This window comes from Takifugu rubripes, chromosome 4 (assembly GCF_901000725.2).
Source record: "Takifugu rubripes chromosome 4, fTakRub1.2, whole genome shotgun sequence".
NCBI classification, from domain to species: domain Eukaryota; kingdom Metazoa; phylum Chordata; class Actinopteri; order Tetraodontiformes; family Tetraodontidae; genus Takifugu; species Takifugu rubripes.
This window is the reverse complement of record NC_042288.1, coordinates 15,813,379-15,827,224: the sequence shown is the minus strand read 5'-3', so window position 1 is coordinate 15,827,224 and position 13,846 is coordinate 15,813,379. Positions and strand designations below refer to the sequence as shown.

Sequence of the window (13,846 nt, the reverse complement as noted above, 5' to 3'; positions counted from 1 at the left end):
GCGTGGTCGCGCGGCGACGTCACTCAATGACAGCTAGCTGTCAGAGGGTGAGTTCGGTCCCGAGCAGCGGAGCGCAGCAGTCCGCCTCGGCTTTCCGCTGCTATCGAGCACCTCCAATCGGCGAGACATCGGGCAAACCGTTCCCCCGAGCCCGGCCATGGACGAACAGGCGGGCCCCGGCGTGTTCTTCAACAACAACAACAACTCTGTTTTACCAGGCGGCGGGAAAGGACCGCTCGCCGACGGCGACGCGGGGGAAGCGGCGAGGGCGCATTACAGTATCCCGGGGATCTTGCACTTCCTGCAGCACGAATGGGCCCGATTCGAAGTAGAGCGAGCACAATGGGAGGTGGAGCGAGCCGAACTACAGGTAGAAACCTCACATTTGGGCGCACACACCGCATATTGGTGACATAACGAGCGCATAGTACTGCTTCTTTCAAGTATGGCGCCGCGTTTCAATGTTTGATCATTGGCGTTCCTGGGCTAACCTGTTAGCCTGCTAGCTTGTTAGCCTGAGCAGCAGCGCCCCGGACCCGACTGCTCGGTGGCTGCTTTACTACCTCTGAACTCTACGAAACCACCAAACTTTCTTGCAACCACGAGAAGCTGTTTGTTCTTCCTGTGATTAGAAATGTGCTGAGTCAACGAGAGCTGCATTTACAAGCTAAGGTGTTAATGTGTAACGCTAATGTTACCGTGTAGAAACACAGAGCGGCTATCAGCCTGCTTAGCTAACTATTGGAATTGTATAGAAACCTTGTTGATGCCCTTTTCTGAACGTTTTATTTGAGCTAAATATAAAGCGTCAGAAAGGCATCAACCCTTTGAGCTTTGATTAAAGCTGACACACAGGAATGAGACAAAGCACGTCTTGTTTTTGAGTCTTCTCACAAGCTAGCTGCTATGTCACTGCCACTCCTTGGGGAGAATAAAAACGGCTTTGGACTTTCTTTTTAAAGAGTTTTAAGTTGGTCATACTGATAATTGTCCCGACCCAAATCCTAAAAGTAACAAGAACGGTAATAACAACATTAATTGTAATCCGCCTCCTCACGCTGATGTATTGTACCTCTGGTAAACTACAGTTTAGCTTGAGAAACCATTAAAAGTTCACCTTCAGAGCTTTTGTCGCTTTACCGTGATTGATTTCACTGTTTTACAGCGTTGAACCCTCGTTAATGATTGATTGTTCCACACAGGCATTTTATTGCTACTGAACTGGTTCTCTGCAGCATAATTACTCACCAGTTAGCTGTACATTTCTGGGTTTAGCATTATGGCTAACATATGATTTATGCTACACTAAGTTCAGCCATCAGAGTTTGGACGGACGCTGTTTTCAGGTTGGAGACCTTCACGTCCCTGTCCTGGACATTTAAACCCACCTGGCCCGAGGAGGCGCTTCCTGTCTTCTCTAGTGTCAGCTGATTGGTAAAGGTGCAGGGGTCTGGAGGTGGTTTCTCCTGTGGCTCCGGAGGTGGTTTCTCCTGTGATCGGAGCACCTCCTCAGGGCTCTAGAGGTGGTTTCTCCTGTGATCGGAGCACCTCCTCAGGGCTCTGGAGGTGGTTTCTCCTGTGATCGGAGCACCTCCTCAGGGCTCTAGAGGTGGTTTCTCCTGTGATGGGAGCACCTCCTCAGGGCTCTAGAGGTGGTTTCTCCTGTGATCGGAGCACCTCCTCAGGGCTCTAGAGGTGGTTTCTCCTGTGATCGGAGCACCTCCTCAGGGCTCTAGAGGTGGTTTCTCCTGTGATGGGAGCACCTCCTCAGGGCTCTGGAGGTGGTTTCTCCTGTGATGGGAGCACCTCCTCAGGGCTCTGGAGGTGGTTTCTCCTGTGGTGGGAGCGCCTCCTCAGGGCTCTGGAGGTGGTTTCTCCTGTGGCTCTGGAGGTGGTTTCTCCTGTGGTGGGAGCACCTCCTCAGGGCTCTGGAGGTGGTTTGTCCTGTGGCTCTGGAGGTGGTTTCTCCTGTGGTGGGAGCTCCTCCTCAGGGCTCTGGAGGTGGTTTGTCCTGTGGCTCTGGAGGTGGTTTCTCCTGTGGTGGGAGCACCTCCTCAGGGCTCTGGAGGTGGTTTCTCCTGTGGCTCTGGAGGTGGTTTCTCCTGTGGTGGGAGCACCTCCTCAGGGCTCTGGAGGTGGTTTCTCCTGTGATCATATTTACGTTGTACTCTTGTACAATAACTGTGGCTGAATGCATTTTTCTGTGGTTGTTGTCCTAACATGTGTAATAACACGTGTAATACACAGTGGTATTTCACTCCTCTGAACAGCGCTATGGTAACTATGGGCTGTTGAAGGGTGGAGCCATTATGGCCTGTTAAAAGCCTGCTGCTGCTGTCTTGCTAACGCCCTGCTAACGTGTTGTGAACATCACCTTTGGAGTCCTCGGCCCCCACGTGATGGACACCGTTGTGTCCTCGTGCGCTAGCATGCGCTCGTTGTGGGTCTGGACGTGCTAATCTTACTCCGGCGTATCCAAGGTGAAATCCTGGAAGGTCCAAGACTTCGCTGCTCTTCCTCCAGGACGGCGCCGCTCTCGTTCCATCCTTGAATGGAAGCTTAAAGCTGTGTCTCCGGAGAAGGAAAAGCTCCCAGGAATGTCGTCCAGCCAGCCTGTTGGTTCATGCTCAGGGCCACTCCTCTGGCGAGACTTAGCTTAGCTTAGCTTAGCTTATCTTAGCTTATCTTAGCCTGCAGCGTGGCGCCCGGGCCGCTGTCATTCAGGGCCGAGTGCTGGCGGATGATCAACATATCGCGTCTGTCCTGCTAATTTGCTGCTCAGTGGCAGGTTAGCGCTGTCAAGGTGCTAATGCTAATGCTAATGCTAGTGCTAATGCTCCTGAGAGTGGCTTCAAGGCCGTTGTGAGTGAAGGTCCGTAAAGTAAGGGGGGCGCTCAGGAAGCAGGTTTTGGAGCGTTGTTCCAGGTTGAGGTCCAGTCCCAGTGTGATGGCTGTGGACTCGGATCCCAACCTCTGGTGGTCCACCCGTGTTCTGACTGGAGCACTCGTCCAAAGATCGCGCTCAGCTGATCGGCGCCGTGCGCTGTGGCCTCATATTTGCAAAGCCCGAGGACGGTTCTGGTTAGCAACGAGCTCAGTCGCACAATAAAACGGACCAGGAGCAGAGATACGGGTCTGCTGTCAGCTGACCTGATCCGTCACCTCCCCCCAACAGACGGGAGATCCCAGGAGGGTCCGATAAAGGGTTCCGCTTTATCTGAAGGACCACAGGTTCCTCAACGTGGTTCCTCTGGACCCTGATGCTCCAACATCTGGGAGGCGGCTCGTTCTTTAGCTCCAGGCTAACGGCGCCGCCCACAAGCCTCCTTCAAACAGTGCAGGCTCCTCCTCCCCCTCGGTGCCTCCCCCCCAGGTGCCTCCCTCCGCAGGCTCCTCCCCCCAGGTGCCCCCCCAGTCCCAGCACCTCCTCTGGCCGGGCTGCTTTGATGCACAGGCATGTGTGGAATGTTCTGGGGTCACTGTGGGAGTGGATCCAGCACGGACTGGACCGGAGCGTCCACGTTGTCCATGAGGCGTTCCAGCCGCTCCGCTGGGACCCTGGCGCCCGCTGTGGATCTCCGGAACCACTCTCCAGATGGAATGAGCTCACATCTGTGGTGATGGAAACCCGTTCAGCACCAAGCTCAGCACCAGCACCAGGCCCAGCACCAGCACCAGGCCCAGGACTAGGCCCAGCACCAGGCCCAGCACCAGGCCCAGCACCAGGCCCAGCACCAGGCCCAGCACCTGGCCCAGCGCCCTGCACCAGGCCCAGCACCAGGCCCAGGACCAAGCTCAGCACCTGGCCCAGCGCCCTGCACCAGGCCCAGCACCAGGCCCAGCACCGTGGTTAAGGTCCAGCCAGTTATTGGGCCGTCCCCTCTGCCCCCCCTGGATGGCGGCCCGTGCCGCCCGGCGCAGCACTGAGGGCTCCTTATCCAGCAGCCCAATAATGCGGCCTCTGTGATCCGGGTGGGAATGAAATGTCCCTGTGTCTCTTCATGGCCCAGTTGACTCTGCATTCCTCCCAAGGTGAATGTTTGATGCCGGAGCGCCGAGCCAGAGACCCACAGAGTGTCTCCTCTGTGTGGCGCCGCAGCGCTAACGTGCTAACGCGCTAGCAGCATACAGAACTCAGGCACTCAAACCTCTCACGACTTCAGTTGCATCACCTCCTCTTATCTCCAACCCTTCTCCAGAGCTCCGTAGCTGAGCTCTTCACAAATGTCCCTTCTCCTCTATTTTTGGCCCTGCTTCATCTCCAGGCCTTTAATTCTCAAGGATTCCTAAATCCAGACATTCTTACCATTGTTAGCATCACTGAGGGGTGTTAGCATCACTGAGGGGTGTTAGCATCACTGAGGGGTGTTAGCATAGCGCCTGCTGCTCTACGAGCTGCTCGTCAGCTCTGGTGAGCAGCGCTGGTCCGGAGAACCGTGGGAGCAGCGGCGCCGCTGTTATCGACTGAGGCGCCGTCGTGACTCACGGCTGCAGCAGCGTTTGTGCGAATCCCTCCGAACCCGCTGGAGCTCAAACGTTCCCCTGAAGAGGCGGCTTCAGCTCTGCGTGAATGTTGGGACATCGTTGCCCCTCCCTGGTGATGCGATGGGAGCTGTGTGAGAGGAAGATGTAATCCCCAAGAGTGTCAAGTGTGTGTGTGTGTGTGTGTGTGTGTGTGTGTACGACCCTGCAAAATAAAGTAATGTAATGCTGACTCAGACTGACCATCCACAGCTGCTGCCTGCTACTAAAGAGAGTGTGTGCGCGTGTGTGTGTGTGTGTGTGTGTGTGTGTGTGTGTGTGTGTGGGTTAGATTAAAATAGAAGAGCTCTGATGCCTCTCTTTGCCTCCCACCACACACACGGATTTGACAGCTTCTTGTTGTTTCCGTCCTGACGCATCTCCTGGTCTTTGTTGCTCGTTGGTTCGCGTCTCGTCCGCGGGGACGTTGATCTATTAATAATCGCAGCTACTGTAAAGCCGCTCCCACGTTGGGAATCGGACCTGACAGTCCTATTTTTGTGCTTTCAGGCCCAAATCGCCTTCCTGCAGGGGGAGAGGAAAGGCCAGGAGAACCTGAAGAAGGACCTGGTGAGGAGGATCAAGATGTTGGAGTATGCCCTGAAGCAGGAGAGGTGGGTGACCGCCCCCCGCTGGGCCCCCCAGCACCACGCTCATGTCTCCACAGCATGTGCGTGTTCACGGTGGCACCGGTACCTGCTGATGGCACCTTCAGATAACAGATGAGAACGAGGATGCTGTGACCCGACCCACGAGCTAACGGGCGGCGTTAGCCCGGGGCCTCTGCTGGTTCCGCCAGCTCTCTGTGAGGGGGTGCTGCTCTCTGCTCGCCACCGACCACAGAGGAAGCAGCTTCCTGTGACGTGCAGACGACAGAGCTGCGTTGCTCGGCAACGGTCCGCTCACGTCGGGGCTCTATCACCTCTACGAGGCTAAAGTGGAGCAGCAGTCTGGGATGGGTCTGTTATAAGTAGCTAATATCAGAACATTCCCAGATCCGTCTGCGTCCTCGTCGGGCTCATTTGATCGGGAATAATCGCCTCTGTTTATCCGGTGCTCCACTGAGGACGTGGAGGCCCAGGAAGAGCGCTCACTCTGGGATTACTACTGTTGCTAAGTAACAGGTCACGTCTCCGAGGCCTTTTGAAAGCATCAGAAATGGGTTTGAACGTGTAGGATGTTTCCAATTTGGAATGAATTTGATTTGGAAGTGAGGCTGTATTCTCCGGGGGGGGGGGGGGGGGGTGATTCTGGGGGGGTGGGAGCACGTCTGTACCGACTGTCCTCCAACAAGGATGGACTTGTCCCTCTGCTGGTGCTGTTGAGAAGGTTATTGTGAACATTTGGGTCACGTGAAACTTCCAAATTCTGGTGAAGGAATTTCTGAGCATCCGCTCGTGCAAGCTCACGTGCATCATATTTCTGCAGAGCCGACGAGCTGAACTTGAGCGTAGACGAGTTAAAGCACATCAGGAAGGTTCTGGTGGTTCTGGTGGTTCTGGTGGTCACCTGTCTCTCCCTGCTCCTCTTCCCTGCAGAGCAAAGTTCCACAAGCTGAAATACGGGACGGAGTTGAATCAGGGGGACGTGAAGCCGCCGAGCTACGACTCCGGTAAGTGTCCCAGCCGTGCTCCTCTCTGCTCCGATCGACCGTTCCATGTGAGGAAAGTGCACGTTGCCTTCACGTGATGGACGCCTGGACACGTGATGGACACGTGACGGACGCCCGGACACGTGATGGACACGTGATGGACACGTGATGGACGCCCGGACACGTGATGGACACGTGATGGACACGTCCGGGCGTCCGTCACGTGTCCGGGCGTCGGTCACGTGTCCGGGCGTCGGTCACGTGTCCGGGCGTCCGTCACGTGTCCGGGCGTCCGTCACGTGTCCATCACGTGTCCATCACGTGTCCGGGCGTCCGTCACGTGTCCGGGCGTCGGTCACGTGTCCGGGCGTCGGTCACGTGTCCGGGCGTCGGTCACGTGTCCGGGCGTCCGTCACGTGTCCGGGCGTCGGTCACGTGTCCGGGCGTCCGTCACGTGTCCGGGCGTCGGTCACGTGTCCGGGCGTCGGTCACGTGTCCGGGCGTCCGTCACGTGTCCGGGCGTCGGTCACGTGTCCGGGCGTCCGTCACGTGTCCGGGCGTCCGTCACGTGTCCGGGCGTCCGTCACGTGTCCGGGCGTCCGTCACGTGTCCGGGCGTATTGTTTGTCTCCGTCTCGGCCGTCAACCCTCACGTCTGGAAAAGGAAGCACCTCTGCTGTGATTCTCCGCCTCTTCTCGGAGCGCCCGAGCCCTGGAAGTGTTGATGAGTGGGGGGTGAAGGGAACGGTGTGAGGCAGGGTGGGAGGTGTTGTTTGGGGGTGGGGCCACACCTGCCCACTCCGCACCTCTCTGCGGCCCGTCTGCTCACCAGACACCAGTGGCGAAGATCGTTGTTACTCTTCTCTGGGCAAAAAGTCTCAGCTGACTCGTGAACAGCGCCGCCGCCGCCGCGTCCCAATACATCAAAAAAATCGTACACTTTTGGTTTGGGCATCGAAACCATGACTGATGGTTTTGAAAAACGTTCCCTTACTACTGCAGCCAAGGCAGAACCGACCCGCCGGTACTGAGCTGATGCGTGCTGACAGGCAGTGGTGGTTTTCCCAGGATCCTCCGCCCTGTTCACCAGTAAATGTGTGCACGTGTTCAGCCGAGTGGTGAAAAGGCGTCGCTGCCAGGATGCTGGAACATTCTCACCGAGATTCAAACAGAACCCACGCCAGAGCGCTGATTTGTGTCCACCTCTCCTCCTGCAGATGAGGCCAACGAGAACGAGTCCTCGGGATCGCTCAACAATCAGCTTTCCTGGAAACAAGGTCGCCAGCTGCTCAGGCAGTGAGTGAGAATTCCTTTGGAATTCCTCAATTAAATTGAATGCTCTCACGTAATGTATTCATTTCCTATAGTTCTTTTTTTTTGTCATATCCAGAGTTTTTATTAAACATTTTAATGTACCAGAAAAACTGCCTTCCAAATGTAGCTGTGGGTCCAGCGCCCTCTCATGGCTCTCGGTGGGAACTACACGCTCGTGCACGCTGTTTTAGGTTCTAGTCCCATCTGCTGTTCTGTGAATATCACAGGCAACACGTCGAACGTGTTGGTCAATGAGGCTGTAGTTGAACTTTCTTTTTTCACAGACATTCTTTTATCTGTAGCCGCACTAATGGTTAGAAATGTGGCTCCAGGTATCTGCAGGAGGTGGGCTACACAGACACCATCCTGGATGTAAAGTCCCAGAGGGTCCGAGCTCTGCTAGGACTCACCGGAGAGGGTGGCGGGAAGACCGGGGAACGCACCAGTACTGAACCTCTGGTGAATGGAACAGACTTGTCAACGAAGGGCAATGGCACCAGAGGGTAATTATGGAACGGCAACATTAGCAACTATAGCCTACATGCTAAGTTATCAAGCTAGCTTGTTCTCAAATCAGTGCTACCCGCGAGGATTTGGTCTTTACAGCAAAGAAACGGTGTGTAATGTTGCTCCGCAGGAAACCTGAGGTTTCTGAGACCAGCGCAGTGCTGGAGGTCTTCAAATTCATTGAAAATGCAGCGGCTGAGTTCAGTGATGAGGACGAGGACGAGGATAATGAGGGGCGGGACAGGACAAATGTGGAATCCAGGACGGTGAGAGACAGACTGACACCTGTCAACAGAACAGATGCTGTATACACATGCTGTTTCCTGCACCCAGATCCTCAGAAAGAAGCCTTCGTCCTCACTGTCACCTGCCAGCATGGACACCAGCGAGGACCCGGACACAGAGGAGGCGCTGAAGGGCTTTGACTTCCTGTCCAGCACTGATGAGATGGACACCTCCCCAGAATCCAGAGGCAACGGGGACGGCACCGACTGGGGTGAGTCTCGGGTCTCTCAGGAAGGCCTCGGTGTTTGATATCCAGAGTGTGTGTGAGAGATTGACGACCCGACGTGAGTTCTGCCCCGAATTTTGCTATAAATCTTATAATAAAGTTTCAGAAACCGTCGATTTTGTCATGTTTCAGAGAATGTTCATCGTTCATGTGTCATGGTGTAGTCATAAGTCATCTTTGGAGTGTCTCTGTATAACCCATGGTTTGTGTTCCTGTCCACTGTGTTACCATAGCAACCCTCGACCACGTCTCCTCCACTCCCGTCTTTTAGCCTCACCGGTCCTCAGAGTTCCATCGTGGGTGACGCGCCGATTGGGCTTCTTCGACTTTGAACATCACGTTTTCATCAACATTTTATTGAGAATATTCTTTGATCATTTTATCTGTGAGTTCAAATCAAAGAAGTCCTCAGGCAGCGCGTCCTTCCCAGCAGTCTCATGCCCCAGTTAAGGTGTGAGCGTGTGGCGTTACCCTGCCAGACACTCCCCCGTAGGTCAGAGCGTCGCCACATAAGAGGCGTCCTGCCTCTCATCCCCAGTAGTGTTTGAACATCTAAACGTAACGAGTCGGTAGTCGCACGTTGCCTCTGCATGGTAGGGTATCTCCATTTCTGCCCCCTGCTGCCAGTATTCCGTGCCAACATAATCGCAGGTGCATGAGCGTCGCTCAGTCAGCCTCAGCTCGCTCATCGGCCGGTCAAAGATGGTTGCTGGTTCAGGGTCTCAACCACAGCAGTTGCTCAACAGCCTCTCGGTCTGGTTCTGTTCCCCCTGTGTAGAGAAGGACGAGCAAGGTCCCATTTCTGAGGCTTGGGATGTGGACCCGGGCTTGATAACCAAACTCAAGGAGCAGTACAAAAAGGAGCGCAAGGGCAAAAAGGGGGTGAAGAGTAAGTCCCGCGAGGCGCCGCTGCCTCCTCCTCTTCCTCTCCATAGAGCCTGACACTTTTCTGAGTTCTACCAAAGAAGCTTCAACTCTAAACTTCAGTGACCTTCCTTGTTTTCTTCTCCTTTCGTCTCCTTCATTTGCTCCTGGTCCTCGTTTCTACCTGGCATCGTTGTGTCCTGTTGTCCGTCCCTTCATATCCGGCCTGCTGCCACATCTGCCGTCTTCATCTTCGGTGTGATTGTTCCTGCTTGGTTTTTCTGATTTGTTGAAGGTTTTGACTTGTGTCCCCATCAGTGTCCTCCTTCAGTGTGTCCATCCTCACCCGTCCCCGTCTGGATGTTGTAGTGAGAAGCAACGCTTCTGCTGCTGTGAGCTGACAGTAATCGGACATTTGTCCTCCAGCCCAGCTGAGCAGCACCATCCCAGTAATCACCCACCTCAGCTGCACCTTCATTCAATCAGAGCTCTTAGAGTTCACATTTACAAGGACAAAGCTTCAACAAGTCGGCTTGGTTCTGGTTGTTTGATGAGCTCCACACTTTTTGCTTGTTCCTCTCATCCTCCGGGCTGTCCTGGCTGTGAGCCGGCGTCAGGAGATCTGGATGGGATTTCATTCTTGCAAACTTAATTTCCTGTGGCAGCTGCTCCGCCTCGCTTTGTCTTTATTTACTTTCACTTCTCTTCCTTTGCACACTTCTTTTTCTGAGCTTCTCGGTCACTGTTGCTTCCATCTTCCTACTTTTGTTCTCCTCCTTTCAACACGTTCTGTGAAGACTTGCACCTTTCTGTCTGCTTTGCCTCCATGTTTAACGTTTGGAACCTGCCTCCTCAACAGGGCCGAACCGGTCGAAGCTGCAGGACATGTTGGCCAACCTCCGAGACGCGGAGGATCCGTCTCACATGCAGCCTCCCTCGGCTCCTCAGCCCCGGCCCAGCGCGGTCCGATTCAATGAGCACGAAGGGAACCGGACCGATGAAGGTGCTCGGCTCAAGTCCCCGCCTGTCTTTGTCCACGCGGAGCTTTAACTCTGCTCGTTTGCTTGTTTCCTAGTGGAGGCGCTGACGTTCCCACCGACCTCTGGGAAGTCTTTTATTATGGGCGGCGACGAGGCCATGGAGAGCGAGCTGGGCCTGGGGGAGCTGGCTGGACTCACCGTGGCCAACGAGGCCGACAGCCTGGCGTACGATGTCAGTAAATCCACAGCGTTTCTCTTCAGGGGGGTTGGCATGGAAACAGATAGGTGGCAACAACATCTTTGATACCAGACTAACTTGGGACCATGTGTGATAGAACAAATTCAGATTGTCGTACTTTTGTTATTGATAATAAAGCGTTAAAAGGCCATTTTTAAACTCCTTCTCCAGATTGGAAACAATAAGGATGCGATGAGGAAAACGTGGAACCCTAAGTTCACGCTGCGGAGCCATTTCGACGGCATCCGCGCGCTGACCTTTCACCCGGTGGAACCGGTCCTCGTCACCGCCTCAGAGGACCACACGCTGAAGATGTGGAACCTGCAGAAGACGGCTCCGGCCAAGAAGTGAGTGTGTCAGCAGCCGCGCTCCTCCCGTTGTCTAACCGTACTCAACACGCCTTTGTCCCCAGGAGCGCCTCCTTAGACGTGGAACCCATCTACACCTTCAGGGCTCACAGGTAAGAAGCTGCTGTTCCCAGATCAGCCGAGGCTTTAGGAAGCGGCTCTAACGGGTGTTTCTGGGCAGGGGGGCCGTGCTGAGCGTGGTGATGAGCAGCAGCGGGGAGCAGTGTTTCAGCGGCGGGGTGGACGGGACCATCCAGTGCTGGAACACCCCCAATCCCAACATCGACCCCTACGACTCCTACGGTAACGGCGGGCGTGCCGAGGGCAGCGTGGCGCCGCTCAGCCTCCACGCGTTGCTCATTGGTCTCTGCGTTTGTGTGCAGACCCCTCGGTGCTGCGGGGAGCCTTGTGCGGACACGCCGACTCCGTCTGGGGGTTGGTCTACAGCAGCGCGCACCAGCGCCTCCTGTCCTGCTCTGCGGACGGGACGGTGCGGCTGTGGGACGCCAACACCACCTCCCCCGCCCTCGCCGTGTTCAACGAAGACAAAAGTAGACGGAAACGTCAACGGCTGCATTTCTTTCCTGTCACGTTTGCTCCGCTAACGAATGTCTCTGTTGGCCTTCGCCAGAGCTGGGGGTGCCCTCCTCTGTGGACCTGGTCTGCAGTGATCCAGCTCACCTGGTCACGTCCTTCACCAACGGGCAGATCGGACTCTTCAACATGGAGACGCGTCAGCTGGTCCTCACTCTGGAGTCCACCGCGGAGCCCAGTAAGCACTGACCTCACAACTGTCCTTTCAGTACAGCGAATAAAGGGGATTTCATGGGACCACTTAGATATTCTGATCAAACCTTCTGGTTCATGGTCCTGGGACACAGGTTCTGTGCTTTTGATGCTTAGGTTCTGCAGGTCAGGGAGCCTTGTGTTCTGCTCTGGATGGCTGGAGCTCGCTGTTGTTTAACGGTGCTGGTGTGTCTGTAACAGGCACTTCCTGTCAGATCAACAAAATCCTGAGTCACCCAACTCTTCCAATCACCATCACGGCGCAGGAGGACAGACACATCAAGTTCTATGACAACACCAGTGGGAAGCTGATCCACTCCATGGTGGCTCATCTGGACGCTGTCACCAGTTTAGCTGTGGATCCTAACGGGCTGTATCTCATGTCCGGCAGTAAGTAGCAGGACTTCCTGTCGGCCCCTCCCACGCACCTCCGTTCCCCCTCTGTGTCGTGACTCTGCTGTCGTCCTCCGCAGGTCACGACTCTTCCATCCGCCTGTGGAACCTGGAGAGTAAAACGTGCATCCAGGAGTTCACGGCTCACAGGAAGAAGTTCGAGGAGGCCATCCACGACGTGGCGTTCCACCCGTCTAAGTGCTACATCGCCAGCGCTGGGGCAGACGCTCTCGCCAAAGTGTTTGTATGACGCGGAGCTGCATCCTCCTCCGCAGCCCCGCCCTCTGACTCTGCCACCAATGATCGGGGACCCGCAGAGACCCTGCTGGGAGGGGGGGGCTCTGGTGCACGGGTCCAGTCCTGCCTCTCACAGCCCTGACTGACTGACCATGTAGCCTCAATCCTCCATCAGGAGAAGAACCGCTCCCTGGTCCCCCAGACACCATCCAGGCAGGCCTGGGTGTGACGGGCCGCGGCGGCCCCCTACCCAGACCCACTCGGACTCAACCTCACGGTTCGGAGGCTCAGGACAAGTGTTTGGAGACGTGAGGCGGTCTTCTGCTTCAGTGACTTCAGGAGCCCCCCGAGGCCCCTGGCCCTCCACCTTTCCCCTCAGACAGAGCGCTCTGGGCCCTCAGACCCAGTCAGGTTTTGTGTTGTGCTGTTCCAGAAACGTTGCCGGAGCAACCGCGGAAGCCTGCCGCCATCTGCCCGTCTGCTCCCGGGACCCGGGACCCGGGACCCGGGACGCTGCTCGCAGGCCTGCCTATACTTTCCTTTTTAGAACACGTGTTGACAAATGTGCCTTTGCTTTATAAAGGTCTTGAAAAATGTTATTTTAACAAGCTTGTTTTGGGGGGAAGGGGGGGAGGGACGGCAGAGAAACGGAGCAGGTCGATCACCATGTTGTTGATTTTAATATTGGATGTAAAATTACAAATGCTTATAATAAACAAAATATATATTCAGTCTTAAGATTTAATGTGCAGAGTGAGTTTGAGTGCTCCTTTTTGATATGTGTGGTTGGGGAATCAATCTTGTGCATTTCAGGGTAACGCTGGGGGGTGACGCACACCTTTCCGTAGAGCGCCTGTCCATTAGATGCACACGGCAGGTAAGAAGCCACCACGAGTGTCCAAAGGAAACTTCCTGGTTGCAGATTCCAACTCCGACTCGGTTCTAGAGCTCCGTTTTTGGATGAACTCGTTTGATTTTGGCCAGTTTGCTCTTTGGATTAATGGCTTGTATTGTATGTAGTTTCCCCCGTTGTGTGGACTTGCTCGACAACCGTGTGATGTATCACGTCCAGATAATTCCAGTAGTCCGGTGTTTAGCGGGAACCTAGTGCAGTTCTGTAGGACTCTGAAATAACCTTTAACACACAGATTTGTCCTGCATTTTTCCAGTTTATTGTAAGATGTATTCCTGGATAAACTTAACACGATGGAGATGTTGTACATGTAGAGTACAGCTTCGGTTGAGCCATTTTCTCAGTCACTGGTTTGTATATGAAAGTATGTTCCAAATAAAACCTGCTGTAAAATCGACCCGGTCTGTTTTCCTGTGCGCTGACACGTGCACGTCTGGGATTTTGCTGGGTTCGGAATTTTTCACCAAATGTGTTTTTCCCACATTTTCCATGTTCAAAATCCTCCTGGAATTTTGGCCGAGAGAAAATTTGTGTAATTTTGCAGCTGCAACTCGACCTTAATGTAATTATTCACCGTCGATAAAGTAAATAAAGCTGCTAATTAATATCAGAAAAAAATTGGCCACTTTTTTTTTTTTTTTTTTT

The 13,846-nt window shown here is 54.5% G+C and overlaps 1 protein-coding gene across 2 annotated transcripts; it reads left to right on the top strand.

Moving 5' to 3' along the window:
• Positions 1-25: 25 nt before the first annotated feature.
• LOC101067066 (striatin) lies at positions 26-13,594 on the top strand. Of its 2 annotated transcripts, XM_003976130.3 has the most exons (17): positions 26-370; positions 5,032-5,135; positions 6,060-6,133; positions 7,329-7,407; positions 7,758-7,928; positions 8,063-8,198; positions 8,266-8,428; positions 9,222-9,332; positions 10,167-10,310; positions 10,383-10,519; positions 10,697-10,872; positions 10,938-10,985; positions 11,054-11,175; positions 11,256-11,423; positions 11,504-11,644; positions 11,860-12,048; positions 12,132-13,594. In XM_003976130.3, exons 1-17 carry the CDS (start codon positions 158-160, stop codon positions 12,299-12,301), a joined length of 2,346 nt encoding a protein of 781 aa, XP_003976179.1. In that variant the 5' UTR covers positions 26-157; the 3' UTR covers positions 12,302-13,594. The 2 variants fall into 2 exon arrangements, with proteins under 2 accessions (XP_003976179.1, XP_029691499.1); XM_029835639.1 differs by lacking the exon at positions 9,222-9,332.
• The last annotated feature ends 252 nt before the right edge of the window (positions 13,595-13,846 follow it).